This window comes from Babylonia areolata, chromosome 10 (assembly GCF_041734735.1).
Source record: "Babylonia areolata isolate BAREFJ2019XMU chromosome 10, ASM4173473v1, whole genome shotgun sequence".
Classification (NCBI taxonomy): Eukaryota; Metazoa; Mollusca; class Gastropoda; order Neogastropoda; family Buccinidae; genus Babylonia; species Babylonia areolata.
The window spans coordinates 17,933,492-17,949,928 of NC_134885.1; the positions used below are offsets into that span (position 1 = coordinate 17,933,492).

The following is a 16,437-nucleotide window of genomic DNA, read 5'->3' on the forward strand; positions in this document are numbered from 1 at the left end:
TGCAACCACGAGGCAGCTGTGAGGTGTTGTTTTAGCTTCTCCTTCTTTGCATCCAACTTGTCAGAAATTGTGGAGATAAGATGCGTGTTTGCCTCAAGGTCATGAGCTACAAGTTTGCCCTCCATGAGAGAAATTATACAAAGCCAGTCCATGATCAAGATTTTCATCTAACATTGGTTCGGTGAAGTCCGTGTGATCAGTAGCATTTGATCTGAAAGTGTCAATTGAATTTTGAAGTTCATTTTGAACTTGTAGATCCACTTGTTCCAAATGAAGGTCTTCTGGAACAAGATCTAGGTTCTGTGTAGTTGGCAGCTTGACTCCACATGTTTTAGCAGTCACGAGTGCGTTTTAGCAAAGAGTCCACTAAAATGTCCCCTTCCTGCTCGTGTCACTGCTTTTCCTTGCGTCATGTGCATGACAGCGTTAGGAGAGAAGGGCAATTCCAGAACCTTTAACCTCTTGCAACCCACTGCCCTCCATCAACTGTCCAATGCAGCCTCAGAAGCTCATTTCAGCATGGAAAGCACCAAGGCGCAGCACCATCGACTTCATATAACTGGCAGAAGGCTCATTAGCAAGATGTCCTTGGCTTTCCACCAGAGTGGTTGATCCAGAGTCAGGACAGGTGTTGAGTTGTGTCGTGTGGCCTGTTTTGTGGTGAAATGCATGGTAGAGTAGAGACAGGCCATGTCACTTGGACTGAGGTCGATTATGGGCAGGAAGCCAGAGATGCCACAGTGACTGCCCATGTGAACAGCTTGCATCATACCTGACCAACCAGGCCCCTCTCTCTCTCTTCTGATGCAACGTTCTGTTTATACACAGATATGCATCGTGCGTTAAAATCACACTGACTAGCTTTTCTGTACGCTGTCAGTTGAAATTCGTTTGTTTTCTGGCATATACATTTATGTAATACCTTGTTTTTCTTATTGCCTTTCCTCAAGTTCCTTTTTTTTCATAAAATTGGGGTAGTACGTAAGAAAAGTCTTCCTGTGCTTGTTCTTTTCCTTCAGTAAACAAGATTCCTTCTGTTAGTTCTCTCTCTCTCTCTCTCTCTTTTCTTTCTCTTCTTCTTCTTCTCAATTCCGTCCCTCTCCTTCCTAACCCCTCCCTCGCCCTTCCGCCTTCCTAGCTCGCGCGCACGCGCACACACACACACACACTCACACACACACACTTTCACAGTCAGTAGTTAAATGGAGATAAACAACAACCAAACAAAAAAACACCAAACCAAACAAAAAAACACCAAACAAACAAACAAACAAAAGAAAACAATAAAAGCTAAGCCTTGAAGACAGTGCTTAAAGAAATAAACAAACGAATACATATGAAATAAACACTGATGGGAACGAAAGCCCACAAACTTACTATAAAAAATGTTATTATCACTTTTGCAGCCCTTTTCCGATAGTACGGAAAATGTTTTGTCAACACTGCAGGGGTGTTTGCAAATCACACATGTCTTGATATTAGTCCATTTCCATTTTGCAAAGAAATCTCAAAAAATAAAACTTTAAATTTTCAGCGAAAGAAACTTTATTAAGTGCATGGTTTACCATACTCTGACTTCACACACGCGAACACGAAGGAATCGCGCGAACCTGTCTACCCCTATGCCACTGCCATGCAGTCTGTGCTAGCGCACTTTAAGATCATGATAACTGTGATTATATTTTAGTAACAGTCTAATTTGACTGTTTAAGTACACTTGCTTTCTCGGAAACATTACTTAACAATGAAGCAATGTAAAATCATGTATGATATTCAGTATGCTCAACAGAGAAGCATAAGATACAGTGGTAGGCAGGTTCCGCTGCGCGGACGAAATGCCGGAGAAGTGTAGTACTTAACAGGCCCATCCCCGTTGTGGCATCCTTGACAAGGTGTCAGTGACGTGACCCAGTTGAGAGTTTCAGACTCAAATATGGTGTTCCGTTCGTGCCATCTCCTTGTGTTTATTTTTCTTTACTTAATTTTCCTGCTCTTATCTGACATTCAATTTTCTTCGATTTTTTACAGGTGATAGTGTGAAAAATCCTGAATACATAGAGCCAAAAAAGCCTTTTCTTGCAATTTGTTTGAGGTATTTTCGTAATTTTCTTAGACTAAATATACAAACACAGACTGACAGAGCTCAGGCAGAATAGCTGACAGGAAAGAGAAAGAAGGGTGCTCACTCAGAGTTGATCTGTTCGTCCCCACACAGGTAAGGGCTGGTGGGGATGGGGTCAGTGGAGGGCTGTGGCTTGGTGTAGGTGCAGAAGTTGGCATCCACAAAGTGACAGTCCCCGTCAACATTGGACAGCGTCTCCCACACAACCTTGCTCTCTGTCAGAAAGCCTTGGTCTGTCACCAGCAGGAACAGTTCATTCTGAACACACACACAATGCACTTCATGCAGGAACAGTTTATTCTGAACATACAAACAATGACATCATACACATGCATCATGGGTCCAAAAGTTGCATGATTACACTGTTGGATTTTAAATCTGAGGGTCCTGACTATGGTTCCTGCTGGGTAACAGTTGGAAATTTTTTCAACCTCCCAGTACAACAGATGTGCAGACCCGCTAGTCCATGTGTGTATACACATAAAGATGATCAAATGCACACAATAATCCGTTCAGTACATATAAGATGTCACCAGACTGTTGCCATAGTGCCTATAAGATGTCCACAGTAGTCCTCTATCTATTCCAATCTTTCCTTCATCGGAGTTTGGTTCCATGAACATAAACACGCTCAGAATGGTTAGTTTGGTGTGTTGATTTAAATGAGCACAGCATATGAGCATGAGTCCCCATTCCTCTCGATTATGATTTGCGTACTGGACTACGTGGAGTGTGCATTGAAGTGGGTTGCCTCATATGCAAAAATAGCAATGGCAGTGGTTCCAGTCAGGAGACTGACATGATACTGCAAGCTGTGCTAATAATTATGGATAGGTATAACGATGGAGATGGATCTCTCTTGTCTAAAGAATTGTTTGAATATGAAGGTGAATGACAACAGTAAGAAAACTGACATCCCATCTGATGCTTGTTCAGGCCATTATTCCAATCAGACAGCATTCTACAGCAGGTGACTATGACTGACAAAGTATGTGCAGAGTAGTGTGGGAAGAGGGGGAGGTGAGGGAGAGGAGTGGTGCAAGACTATCGGAGTGGTGTAAGACTATCTGTAAAATGCCAGTCAGAGGCCATGGAAGGGGGCATGGCTGTGGATGTCTGTCAAATACTCTTTCACTGGACACTGATGGAAAACAGACAACAGCCAATAATCCACAATTTTCATGAAACGCAGGGTTAAAAGTGTACTGGATGTAAACATGTGTTATCTTTTTCCACGCTTTTTGTCAATGACTCAGATGGCTTACTTGTTTGTAAAGGAGGTAAACCCAAGAACAGCAAATACTTTAATCAGCCCAGCTGCAGCCTGGACAGACGGTCATCAAACAGCTCATCCTTTAAAGGGGGAAAGCACTTAGCTGTCTAAAAGCTCGACTGCTATCTCTGAGCACATGACTGACTGTTTATGTTGACTTTTTATGTTGACAGTACCCACGTTTGTCATTGTTGGGACAGTTATTCACTTACATGTCTACACAAGTTGTGATTTGTGATAATAAACTTGTAACCTGTTCTATTTTCTTCTACAGATATAATTTGACAACAAGAATGCTATTTCCAGCTGTATTTTGTTTGTTTTCTTTTGGGATGTCATTCGATAGAGGTGAAAATAGATTTTATTGTTGCACAAAAGTAATCATCCCCACTTTGAAATGCCTGAACAGTTATCTACAATAAAAATAACTGGAAAAAAATAGTCCAGATTCAGAACCCTCATTCACTTTCCTTGATATAAACATTTACTTTCTATTTGCATCACATACACTTTTTGTGTCAGACTTGAAAATAAAATCTTCCTGAATTCTCAAAATTCCTTGGCAAGGGGAGAGCACTTTTTTACAAAATTCTCTGGCACTGAATGGGTTCATGATCCTGTGATCCATTTGGTAGGTTACAGACACAAGACCATATCCAGCATACATACAGTATACCCCTACACCTTTTCCAGACCTTGCTGAAAATTTCATTACCAAACAAAAAGCCACACTGAATAAAAAATTTGTCTGGTACAATGCTGATGAAAGAGATCGGTATCCTGGTATGTATATTAAGTTTTTATTACTTTCTGTTTTTTTAGACATTTAAAATTTTTTTTTTTATCAAAAGTCATCAAACTCTTTGTTGAAGGTACTGGTCAGGAGTTATATCAAAACTGCATGGCTTTCCCAGATTCTGCAGGACAAAACAGCCATGGAAGTAGTTCTTGTATTTTCAAAAAACTTTTCCAGACTGTTCGGTGGTGTACCCTGTGCAGCAGAGTGAAGAGCATAGGCAGAACTCACGTTATGTTTGTACATGGTGCTGAAGTGGTTGTTGCGGAAAAAGACACACAGCTCCTGTTCTTTCACAGTGGAGGACAGCTCACACAGCCCATGGTATGTCAGCTGGGAGGCTGTGCTATCCAGAAACTGCTCAGCAATCAATGCTGAAACAGAAAAAATACAGCAATGGTCCATGGTGCTATGGTCTTGGGTCTATTTCATGTTGGTATGGTCTTATACAACCTTCATCAGTTTCTATTTTATGTTTATATGGTCTTCGAAAATCTCCATTCCTTCAGTTTCTACTTGATTTCACATGGTCTTAGAAAAGCCTCCTCAGTTTCTATTTCATGTTAATAAAATCATGGTCTTAAAAAACCACCATCAGTGTCTATTTTATTTTATATGGTCTTAGAAAAACTTTATTTGTATTTATATTTCTTTTTATCACAACAGATTTCTCTGTGTGAAATTCGGGCTGCTCTCCCCAGGGACAGCGCGTCGCTACACAACAGTGCCACCCATTGTTTTTGTATTTTTTCCTGCGTGCAGTTTTATTTGATTTTCCTATCAAAGAGGATTTTTCTACAGAATTTTGCCAGGAACAACTCTTTTGTTGCCATGGGTTCTTTTACGTGCGCTAAGTGCATGCTGCACATCAGACCTCGGTTTATCGTCTCATCCAAATAACTAACGTCCAGACTACCATTCAAGGTCCAGAGAAGGGGGAGAAAATATCGGTGGCTGAGCCGTGATTTGAACCAGTGAGCTCAGATTCTCTCGCTTCCTAGGTGGACACGTCACCTCTAGGCCATCACTCCACATTATCAGTTTTTATTTCATGTTTATATGGTCTTGGAAAAGCTTTATCAGTTTCTATAATTAATTTTATATGGTCTTAGAAAAGCCCAATAATTTTCTATTTCATGTTTATATGGTAAGAAAAGCTTTATCAGTTTCTATTTCATTTTATATGGTTTTAGGAAAGCCCCATCAGTTTCTATTTCATGTTTATATGATCTTAGAAAAGCTTCACCAGTTGCTATTTCATGTTTATATGGTCTTTGAAAAGCTTTATCAGTTTCCATTTCTTGTTTATGTGGTATCAGAAATACTCCATAAGTTTCTATTTCATGCATACATTGATTATGATCACAGCTATAATGTTTTTGAACCATCAGAGAGATAATGAGCTTGAGATGTAACAGGCTTTCCACATCTCAACTTCTTTAAGATTCTTATTACTGAAAAACAAAGAAGTCAGATTTATTTTCAAAATGAGAAGCTTTTTTAATAATTCAAAGTAAGACTTTTGTTGCTGGAATAACATGGGTACACCTGAAGAGAATCTCCCTAAACTGTGCATTGTTGGAATTTTGCTGTTACCATGTCTCCCCCTCCTTCCTCCTGGGAATTCAGAGGCTTAACGAAAGTAACACGAAAACACTTCAAAACATTATTTTTTTTCCTTAAAAAAAAAGAAAGAAAAAAAGAAAAAAAAGTCAGGATGTCAGATCACAATAGCAAAATTCACAAACAGATTTAAAACATTTTTCCACCAAAGTAACTGTGTTCCAAATCTGATTCCTTTGCTCCCCCATTTTCCTTTTCAATCAACACCTGACAGCACTTAAAATGCATGGAAGGTAAAATAAAGTTTAATTATGGAAGGTAAGTTTTCAATCAATTATACAGTTACCTACACACCAGTAGCAAGGAAAGAAGGAAAAGGTAAACAAGGAAAGAAAAAAAAATAAACAAAAGGTATTGTTAAGAATGTAACAGCTGTCCCTAAGTTTCTCACAGCAAATCAATTGAGTGTACAACTTGTGGCAAGTCCATATGGTGCACCATCAACTGATCATGCAGTGACTGATATAACACCTTGCACTAGTGGTGGAGTAGTGGCCTAGTGGTAATGTACCTGACTGGGAAGCCAGTGTCCATGGGTCAGAGTCCTTTATCCTGACCAGGATTTTTACTCCCACCACCACTAGAACTTGAGTGGTGGTCTGGGTGCTAGTCTTTCTCATGACACAATAAAAGTTCAATGTGCACTTAGAGCATGTAAAAAGAACCAATGGGAAAAAAGTGGCTGACTCTGGCAAAATTTAACAGAATAATAAATCAACTTTCACAGTAAACCAAATACACTTGCAGACAGAAAAAAAAAAACAGTAGTGCTGCACTGTGGCAATGCACTCATCCCAGGAAGACCAGCCTGAATTTCATGTGGAGAAATATGTTGTGATCAAAAAAGTAATACAGTACAATACAATACATAGAGTGATGTACACTCACCCTCCTGCACCAAGGCATCTTTGGCAGAGTGTTTGTTCTGGATGACTTTCTCCACAAGCTGGTTGTAGCTGCACTTGCCCACAGCCTTCACATTCTCCTGATCCTGAGGGTCCACCAGCCATCCATGGTACAGACCAATCTCTAACAAGTCAAAGATGATGCACTCTGATGTGTACTCAAAGTCAGACACCCTGCACACATATCAAATAATTAATTACATACTGTCATATGCAGCAACTCTGTGTATGTCATGTGACACGTGTAATGCAACCAAATGCAACATAATGCTGCACAACAGTGACAGCCCCAAGTTTAGCAACGCTCACTGTAAAACAACACTTAGCAACATTTTTGGTTCCAGGCATTCCTCAAATGAGGCACTGTGACAGAAGCAATGTGGTGTTGGACTTCTGATCCAGAACTCACCGATGATCAGGGTCTGATTGGAATTTCAAAAGGCCCTGTTTCAGCATGGTGTCTTGTCTTTGGGAAAAGCACTTTTCTCTAATTTTCCTCACTCCACCCAGGTGTGAATGGGTACCCGACTTCAGTTTGGGAAGTTTAAAACGATTGAAGGAGGGCATTGGGCCCTGCCTTCCAAAGCTAAGTCCTAGATTAGTAGATACAGTGGCTGTGTATAGCAATGGCTATAAAAGACCTTTCACTATTCTAACTTTAACCCCTGAAATTGAGTATGGCTGCCTGAATAGAAGGATAAGAACAGCAAAACACACAGTGAAACAGTGTGCCTTGTCAAGGCCCTGGAGAAAAACTAACCACTCCTAAAAAGCTGTTATGATATTTTTTTTGTTTTTTTTTGTTCTTAATTCATTATAAACTTTTGATTTCTTTGAAACAGAATTTTCCTTTTATCAAATTCTCCAGTTTCATTCTGTAGTGATTTCTTATCTTTCACAAGTTGTTTCATATTGTTATCATCTGATAACTCCAATGGCTTGTCATCACTAGCAAGCAGCTCTATCAGAGTTAGTAAAAACCTCAAAACATTGCATACTCAGAGGTAGAGTTTACAGCAAATGAAAATTACAACCAAATTTTTGTAGGAGATAGGTTACTTTCTCTTCGGATATATCTGGCAGATTCACAAAACACTTTTTAAATGTTCTGAAACAAAATAAGACAACAGGCATTCCTACCCAGTAAACTTGACATTGACATCCAGCCCCGTCTGCAGCTTATACATGAGGTTCATGGCATCCTGCATGTTCTGCTCATAGTTGACACGGTGCGCCTCATCCAGGTTCTGGGGGCAACAACAAGGATCTGTTTAATGTCCCATCACACATACTGACATTGTGGTCATTGCAGAACTGTAAAAGGAAAGTAGATTCATTTGATTAATCAAGACACTGGGCATGACAAACACCCATGGAAGTGAAAGAAAAAGTTGAAAAGATCTATTGATAGATTCTTAAGCACTTTTTTCATACACCTTTTTTGACTCACTTGTGTAAAACAAAGTGAGTCTATGTTTTAACCCGGTGTTCGGTTGTCTGTGTGTGTGTGTGTGTGTGTGTGTGTCCGTGGTAAACTTTAACATTGACATTTTCTCTGCAAATACTTTGTCAGTTGACACCAAATTAGGCATAAAAATAGGAAAAATTCAGTTCTTTCCAGTCATCTTGTTTAAAACAATATTGCACCTCTGGGATGGGCACAAAAAAATAAAAAAAAGAAGCCTAATTATATGCAAACTGCATTTACTGTTATATTTACATTTTGTGTATTCTCTAAACTTGGCACTTTGACCTCTTATTCTGACACAACAACAAGAGGAGTCATTATTATCATTTTTTGTTCAAACAGGAACTTCTTTTGTTAAGCATGGAATTTTGATTTATTTTGCAAACGGTTTGGTGCAGATAGTAAAAAATGGAAATTACTCTGTAATTAATGCTAGGGGACTTAATTTATCACAAGTGAGTCTTGAAGGCCTTGCCTCTCTTGTCTGTTTTGTTTTTGTTCTTAAAACTAAAGTGTCAAATGTCAGCAACAAAATCATAGCTGTGGACAGAAGTGTGATGCAACAGACTGCTCGAGCTTAAAGTATACATGTACATTGTGTTAATGTCAGATCTACGGACCTGTACCCTCAACCGAAGCCCTTGATATCCATTGTGAGAACAAGTGTGAAAAGTTTTGTTTCTAAATTATGGTTTCCCATTTATCTATTTCAATTCTTTTACATCTGCAAACACAAAAAGTGTAACAGATTTTTATTTTCTTTCTCAGGACTGCATATATATATATATATATATATATATATATATATATATATATATAAACTGTGTATGAATATTCTTTCTTGATGTAATAACATGACTGCACCAAATGATCTTGCAAACACACTGTCAAATACATGTATTGAAAAAAAAATTGAAAAGGTCAGTACTAACAGGCATGCACTGTACACTGATACTATACAAACTTATAAAACTGAAGAGGGAGACAGAAAGGGAGAGATGGGAAGGAGAGAAACACCATTCACTTAGTCATACACATGGGTCTATCCAAGTGCACCCACATCTATTTATAAACAAAAAATTCAAAAATACCCCTCATCCACACATATGTTTGTGAACACATATGTGCACAAACACATAAAATGTTTGTGTACACACACACACACTAACACACAGAGACACACAATGAACACACTGCAGTACCTTGGGTTTACTCTCCACCACACAGTCCCCCAGGTGTGCCATGAGCTGCTCTGAGGTGATCATCTCCACCAAGGGGGCAAGGCACACCTTGCCCTTCAGCAGCAGCACGTTCATGATGGCCAGCAGGGGGCATGGCCCATTCTCATTCTGTGTAATGATGGGCACCTTGGTGTTGTTGAACAAGATCCACTTCACATAGTACACACTCTCCCCTTGACCTGCTGCACTGCCAGGCTTACCTCCTGCTGCCCCTCCTTCTGTGCTGCCGGCCACAGCAGCCTCTGAAGCCAGCATCTCCAGCTTAGTGGGTCTGCCCTTGAATGCATCCTCAGAGGATGGGGAGGCCTCAGACTCTGCAAGAGGGGCTGGGGTAACAGCAGAAGTTTCACCTGTGTCTTTAATTTTTCTTTGAACTGCATCCTTTGTGGGATCCTTCTTCACTGAAGCCTCTGCAAATGAGGAAATCTCCTGGTCTCTATTTGCCTCTCCGCTCACATCACTGGGCTGATTGTTCACAGCCTCAGAACTGCTCTTCCCCAGGACAACAAAGGAAGCATCAGAGTCTGTCTCGGTACATGGTGGGTTTTCTGACATGGAGTCTGTGGCTTGTTTCTCTTCACAAACCTGCCCAAGTGTTTTTTCATGCTCTGCCAGTATTGGGTATAGATTTGATGTACTGTTCAGTTGTGAACTTTCACTTCTGCTCTCAGCTCCTGGTAATGGCTCAGCTGGTTTTTCCACATTATCAGCAAGTGTCTTACTACCAGAATTGGAAACTGCACTGCTGTCTGGGGAACCTGTGATTGACGGAGGAGAAAAAATATACTACTACTATTACTACTATGGTACTATATATACATATATATATATATCTTTACATGGGGGTGAAAAATACATATGATTAGCTGTTCAACAGAACAGACAGTCCCATAAAATTAGTTTTAATTTACTAAAGATTTCACATGTGAATATATTTCACATCAGCCAACGACTGTGTGTGTGTGAGTGTGTGAGTGTGTGTGTGTGTGCGCGTGCGTGCGTGCGTGCGTGTGTGTGTATGTGTGTGTGTGTGTACATCACATGCCTGTAAGTGTGTGTGTGTAACTGCATGCATGCGCATGTTAACTTCATGAATCTAAGCACATGTATGCATGCATGTGTCATCTTGTGTGAGTGCTAGATAACATGTTATCATACTTCTGGTAGAGACTATAAACAGAATTAGTTAAAAACAAACAAACAAAAAACAACAACACTAAAACAACAACAAAAAAATGAACAAACAAAAAAACAACAACAACAAAAAACAACAACACAAAAGCAACTGGAACAATCTTTTAAAAAAAATCTCTCTCCCTCTCTCTCCATATAAATATAAAAAAGAGAGATATATGAACGCTATCTACCAAACATATTCAGCAGACCTCTTGATGTTTGATTAATGAATGCTAAAGACCATTTACATGACCTACGAAACAAATATCTGCATGATGGACACATTTTAGTTCTTCACAAACTAAATTGCAAACTGTAGTTTCAGTCTTGTACTTTTTGATATTGTCAATCTAACAGTGTTGGTTTTACATCAAAGAAGAACTTGAACAGAAAGCCCTCTTTTCATGTTTTCATCCTACAAAGTTTATCTACACACCAATGATGACACATAAATAATTTAGAAATTTAAAAAAGAAAAAAAAGAAAAAGAGGTAAATTTATGATGAATAAAACAAATACTATCCATTAACCACCACAGCTTCAAAAATCTACCTGAACAGACATTCACAATAGAAAAGGACAACTGGCCTCTCCGAACACACTCTGGACCATAGCACAAACAAAAACATGAGTTATTGCAGAATCTCACAGACTTCATATTCATCAAGCACTCAAATACCTGAATATGAATTAAAAATTACATATGATGTGGAGCAGAAACAGTTGCCCAAACCTATTTTTCATAACTACATATGCATCAACAGGGCAACTGAATAAATAATCAAGGTATCATTGTAATTTGTATACGTTAACAGTTATCTGATTATTGCTGCACACACACACATACACACAGAGTCCTGGAAGTCACATGCACATGCACATGCATGCGCACACACACACACACACTCAGTGACTCACACACACACACAAGTAATAACATGCACATATCATTTATAAGTTGATCACACACACACACACACACAACAGTACCACTACCAGAAGCTGTTTTATACTTTTCTAAAATTAGAAAAAGTCACCTGACATTGTGACAGAGCCTGTGACAATACTATAAATAGATGATTTGCAATCAAATGTTATTAAATTTTCCAGTTCACAAGCTAAATGCATAAATTGATAAAATCTCTCTCTCTCTCTGTGTTTCTCTCTCTCTCTCACAGTCACACTCACACACCCACAGATAGCACACAAACACACACACCAAAAAGGGTTGTAAATACTCACTGTCACAGTGATGCACACACAAACATGTGTATACATGTCAACTGTAATTAATCAGTCATTTAATTTTAGTGTGAACTGGGCATGATTACCTTTCAGTGTAACAAAATAAAAATATATATTCACATTAACACTTATCAATATTCAACTTCTCTTCCGATTTTAGGAAATAAACCTGACAACCTAAAGCAAGTCACGAGTTAAAACTAAAAAAGCCTCCTGAATCAAATGATTCGTTTAAAGTTCTGCGCTTTTTGTTCATCGATGTCCGGGGTCAATCTCTGAATGCCGACAACCACCTCTATTCAGATTAGGACTATATAAATTGATAATGTGTAACAACAACTGAGCCATACCTGCGTCTGGTTTATCTGGCATCTGATCAAGTGCTTCACTTGGGACTTCCATTTCAGAGGATTCAGATTCAAATGTGGTATTCTGACTCACACTCACGGCACTGGTCTCAGATGAGCAGCTGGGAGTGAGAGGTTCAGTCGAGCTGTCCATATTTGATTAATTAAGAGCTTCAATCAAATAACATTCATCTTCAGATATTGATAACTTAAAATCTCGTGAGTGTTACACAAGATGGAATAGTTTCCTTTCAAAAATAAACAGTCAGAATCCCTACAATCTTCTTCTTCGAGTCAAACACTGCACCACATAGCCTTACTCGCGAAAGCGGAAGTTACTTATTCCAAACAAGCGCATGTGCAGTTGTTTTGTTCGCCATCTTGGCAACTTTAGGACTGGAAAGTACGGTAACTTTGCTTCTTTTACTATCTCTGCTGGCTCTACTTTTCTTTAAGATATGGCACATTTCTCATGTCTTAATTGACACCCAAAATATTAGCTGGCAGTTCAGATTTGATGCGTTTTATTCCTGTCGTCTTTTGTATTTGTCTCTGTACATCTGAAACGGTGGGAAGATAGGAAAGTTGGATACATTTTTGTTGGCTTGACATTCTGATGCATTCTCACCAAATCAACATTGTCGTGTGAATATAACCAAATTGTTACTAGCGTATAACAGTGACAAGGATGTTGCAATTCAGCTGTGCACAGTGTGTGTATGAATGTGGACTGTCTAGAATTAAGAATGGTCACTGTTGGGCCAGTTCCAGAGTGAGTTGAACTTAGCTTGACATGAATGGATGGCAGTGGGGATGATTTGCTTTCGTTTTTACCATATTCGGGTTTGTTTGTTACATAATGACCACGCATACCCCCGATGTTTGAACACACTCTGCACTTCTGCCATGTGGTACGTTATTATATTTTAAAACACCCACCACCCCCTCCGTCTACCCATCCAAAGCACATTCTGACTCCGACTTGTGCCGTGGGAACACCTGCTTTCCGTATATGGAAGTTACCAATGAGCTTTCCTGAAAGCTGGGAAAATGGCTGTTCCCTTTACTGGGCGCTTGTCGTGCTGGAGACTGACGGCAAAGTGATTTGAAAGTATGGGACTAGATACGCGCAGTGAATTGCCTGTATCTACACAGTATAATTTATTTGTAGTTTATTGTTGACTGTGAATAGTAATATAACATAACTTTTAGTCATATGCTTTAACCATCACATGTTGTCGAAACAAATCAGATAGCACCAATCAATGGAACAGCCTCTCCCCGGTTTGTTCTCACGATCTCGAATGCAAATGTTTTTTTCCCACGAGTGTGCATTTCGAAGTGCTACCACCAACTGGTGGTGTGCACACTTAATCGCTTGTAGTTTGACAATATCATCTAACGCCGCGTGTTTCTTTGTGGTGTTAGACTGCATTAAGACGAGCAGTGTACGTTGATCAGTAGATTACAGTTTAAAGAAGTCCACTCAACAAACTTCTAATTAGTTTGACTGGGAACGGAGTTGGTAGTGGACAACTTGCGCTTCTGTCTAACATCATGAATGACCAACTCTACAATCCGCAGGTGGGTTCTGTTTAAACCATAAGAATTATGACTGTTTTCCGTGGAGGATGTATCAGAATAAAAATCGTTTAATCACAGTACACAGTTGGTTTTTTTTTGCCGACAGTTGTTTCAAAAGTTTTGAGACTATCTTTGACCCCTCTTCTTGGCAGTGAAACCCAGTCAGTGGTTGTTGATCAATCAGAGGAAAGCCCCCGAGGCGTGGGAACTTTCCACAAGGCCCCAGCTTGCCCTTTGTTTGAGCTTCCCACTTGTGTTGGCCCACCAAACTGAAGACTAGAACACGGTCTGCCCATACCCATCAAGCTCTTACCACTTGCTCAAGTCAACTGTCAGTTATTTGAAAAGCAATTTAAAGAAAAAGAAAAAAAGGATTATTGCAAATTCTAGATGTAATTAATATACTGACAGGGAAAGATTCTTTAACAGAACAAAAAGGAAAAAAGAAAGAAAGAAATAAGTATGTGGTGATTAAAATCAGCATAATTTTTACTTATAATTATATATATATATATATATATATATATATATATATATATATGTGTGTGTGTGTGTTTGTGTGCGTATGTGTGTATGTGTGTGTGTGTGTGTGTGTGTGTGTTATAAAGGCAAGTTGGATGGGGATAAATGATAGTTCTGAAAGTTATTTATAATCATAAATTTTGGACCCGTTCAGTTTTGATCAATTCTTATTGATCAAGTGGGCAGAGAAAAGAAAAAAAGATATGCTGTATCATTTCTTGATAAACATAACAGCATGATAAACTTTTAGAAGATTAGTCAGTTGTAGATTTTTTTCTCTGTGTTTCTCTCTCTCTCTCTCTCTCTCTCTCTCTCTCTCTCTCTCTCTCTCTCTCTCTCTCTCTCTCTGTCATAACCCATGCATCATCAGGTTAAGGTGCTCTGACACAGGGGAACTGGTGTATGCTTAGCTTTCACTTTGATCTCCAGAGATGCTGTCCACACTTAACCACATTAACATAGAAGAATATAACATGTTAGTTTAAATAACAAAAGCAAACAAACAACAACAAATAAGAAGTGTGGCTACTTACCTTAACTTTTCATCATGACATTTATTAATGTATGGGAATGTATTGAAAAAGAAATCACAGGCTTGGCAGAAGATGAACCAAAAAATATAACAGCCTATACTTTCCATGATTTAAGTTTTGTTTTTGTGACATACCCAGAGGTTACGAGTTCTATTTTCTAGGTTTGTGTGAAAGACAGTGTTCACTTCAACTGGCTTCAGAATCTCATGAGAGAGCAATGTATGCTGAGAAAGCAACATGCTTCCTGTAACTACACCCCTGTTAGTCCGAGAGCCGAGTCTATGTACAAGTACTAGAACGTTGTTTTCCATCATAAAGTTTTTTTCTTTGGTGATTCTGCTTCCTCAGGGTCTCTAGACTTCATATCAGTCGGGGGCCAACTTGTATCTTATGGGCATAATTTTTTCCGCTGGTTGAAATATACCAACCCCTCTCATGCAAGAATGATGACCGAGCGACTCATGGATGAGTCGACCTAGATTCGTGCAGGGGTGCTAATGCTATCAGCTTCTCTCGCAGTGATGTCACAGGCACAGAAATCTGCACAGCGCGGCCTGCTTCCCCCCTTCGTGATATATGGGCTCCGCTGGTTAAGGAACGCGCGCGCTAGCAGACGATGCTTCGCCACAACACACCTCCATGTACTAAAAACAAAAGAGTTGAGCGTCAAAATACATCATCACAGAAGGTCGCACAATGTGTTAATGGCCTGAAAATGAGAGACAAGTGTTCCTCTCTTCAGCACAAGCATAAGCACTGAAGTAAGTGTAGAAGTTACTGGTACTATTGGAATGTTAGCCTAATTAACAGAGACCAGTCTGCAATGCCAGTTATCCATGTTTCCTGAGCTATTTCATAAAGCTACGCTCAGTGTTTTGAGAATTCTACAAGATTTATTTGGGAGTGGTGGGGGTGGGAGAAAGAGAGAGAGTAGAAAAAGAGGAGATATTTATGAGGTGGGAGGGTGGATGCATGGTATATTTTGATATTAAAGAAATCAGCCACACCTAGATATAAATGCTTGTGAAGACGTGACGCGATCAGTCTGGTTCACACCACACACACACAAAGTGTCTCACTCACTGTGACTTTTATACACATACTGATGCGATCCTACTTCTTTGCCTCTGGACACGTCAACTATGCTCGCTACGGTCTGTACTACCTCCGATCCATGCAGCGCCTACATCCAGCCGTCCTGAAGAGATTCATGGCTGGGGAACATGTCATGCACCATCAAGACGGCCTGTGGAATGGAGTTTGGTCAGATCTCTTCATTGAGACGACCTACATGCGCTATGGCCATGGGCCTTCAGGAATCATAGGCTCCACTCTCAATGAATCCACCCTTGCCATCTGGGCCTTTTCACAAAGTACGCTGACCCAGCTATTGAACGACCTCCAGGAAATCAAAGAAGGGGATGTTCAGACAGTTGTCAACACACACAAAGAAGAGCGTCACACACGCATCAAGGAGGATGCTGCTGACCGAGCAAAGATTCGAGAGACATTGTCTACCTGCATTGACATCCTGGACACCAGCAAACATCCTGACACAGGCCTCATCAACGTGTTTTCTGGCTGTGTCATTGATGACCCAAC

General features: G+C 39.7%; 2 protein-coding genes across 4 annotated transcripts in view; one reads left to right on the plus strand and one right to left on the minus strand.

Moving 5' to 3' along the window:
• Positions 1 to 12,510, minus strand: part of LOC143286843 (ubiquitin carboxyl-terminal hydrolase MINDY-1-like) — a 38,052-nt gene extending 25,542 nt beyond the window's left edge. The window contains exons 1-6 of the mRNA XM_076594675.1: positions 12,200 to 12,510; positions 9,390 to 10,186; positions 7,860 to 7,966; positions 6,703 to 6,893; positions 4,423 to 4,565; positions 2,187 to 2,380 (exon numbers count right to left, since the gene is read on the minus strand). Coding sequence (XP_076450790.1) covers positions 2,187 to 2,380; positions 4,423 to 4,565; positions 6,703 to 6,893; positions 7,860 to 7,966; positions 9,390 to 10,186; positions 12,200 to 12,350 — 1,583 coding nt within the window. The 5' untranslated portion in view covers positions 12,351 to 12,510. The remainder of the gene's footprint in view (positions 1 to 2,186; positions 2,381 to 4,422; positions 4,566 to 6,702; positions 6,894 to 7,859; positions 7,967 to 9,389; positions 10,187 to 12,199) is intronic.
• A 40-nt stretch (positions 12,511 to 12,550) lies between these two features.
• LOC143286844 (recombining binding protein suppressor of hairless-like) overlaps positions 12,551 to 16,437 on the plus strand; it is a 59,299-nt gene continuing 55,412 nt past the window's right edge. The window contains exon 1 of one of the 3 annotated variants that reach the window (XM_076594679.1): positions 12,551 to 12,599. Coding sequence is in view for 2 of the 3 variants with exons in the window: in XM_076594676.1 (XP_076450791.1) it covers positions 13,754 to 13,780 (27 nt within the window). In the remaining variant the exon portion in view is untranslated. Of the gene's footprint in view, positions 12,600 to 13,635; positions 13,781 to 16,437 lie in introns of those variants that run through there. The other 2 variants (XM_076594676.1, XM_076594677.1) reach the window with 2 other exon arrangements.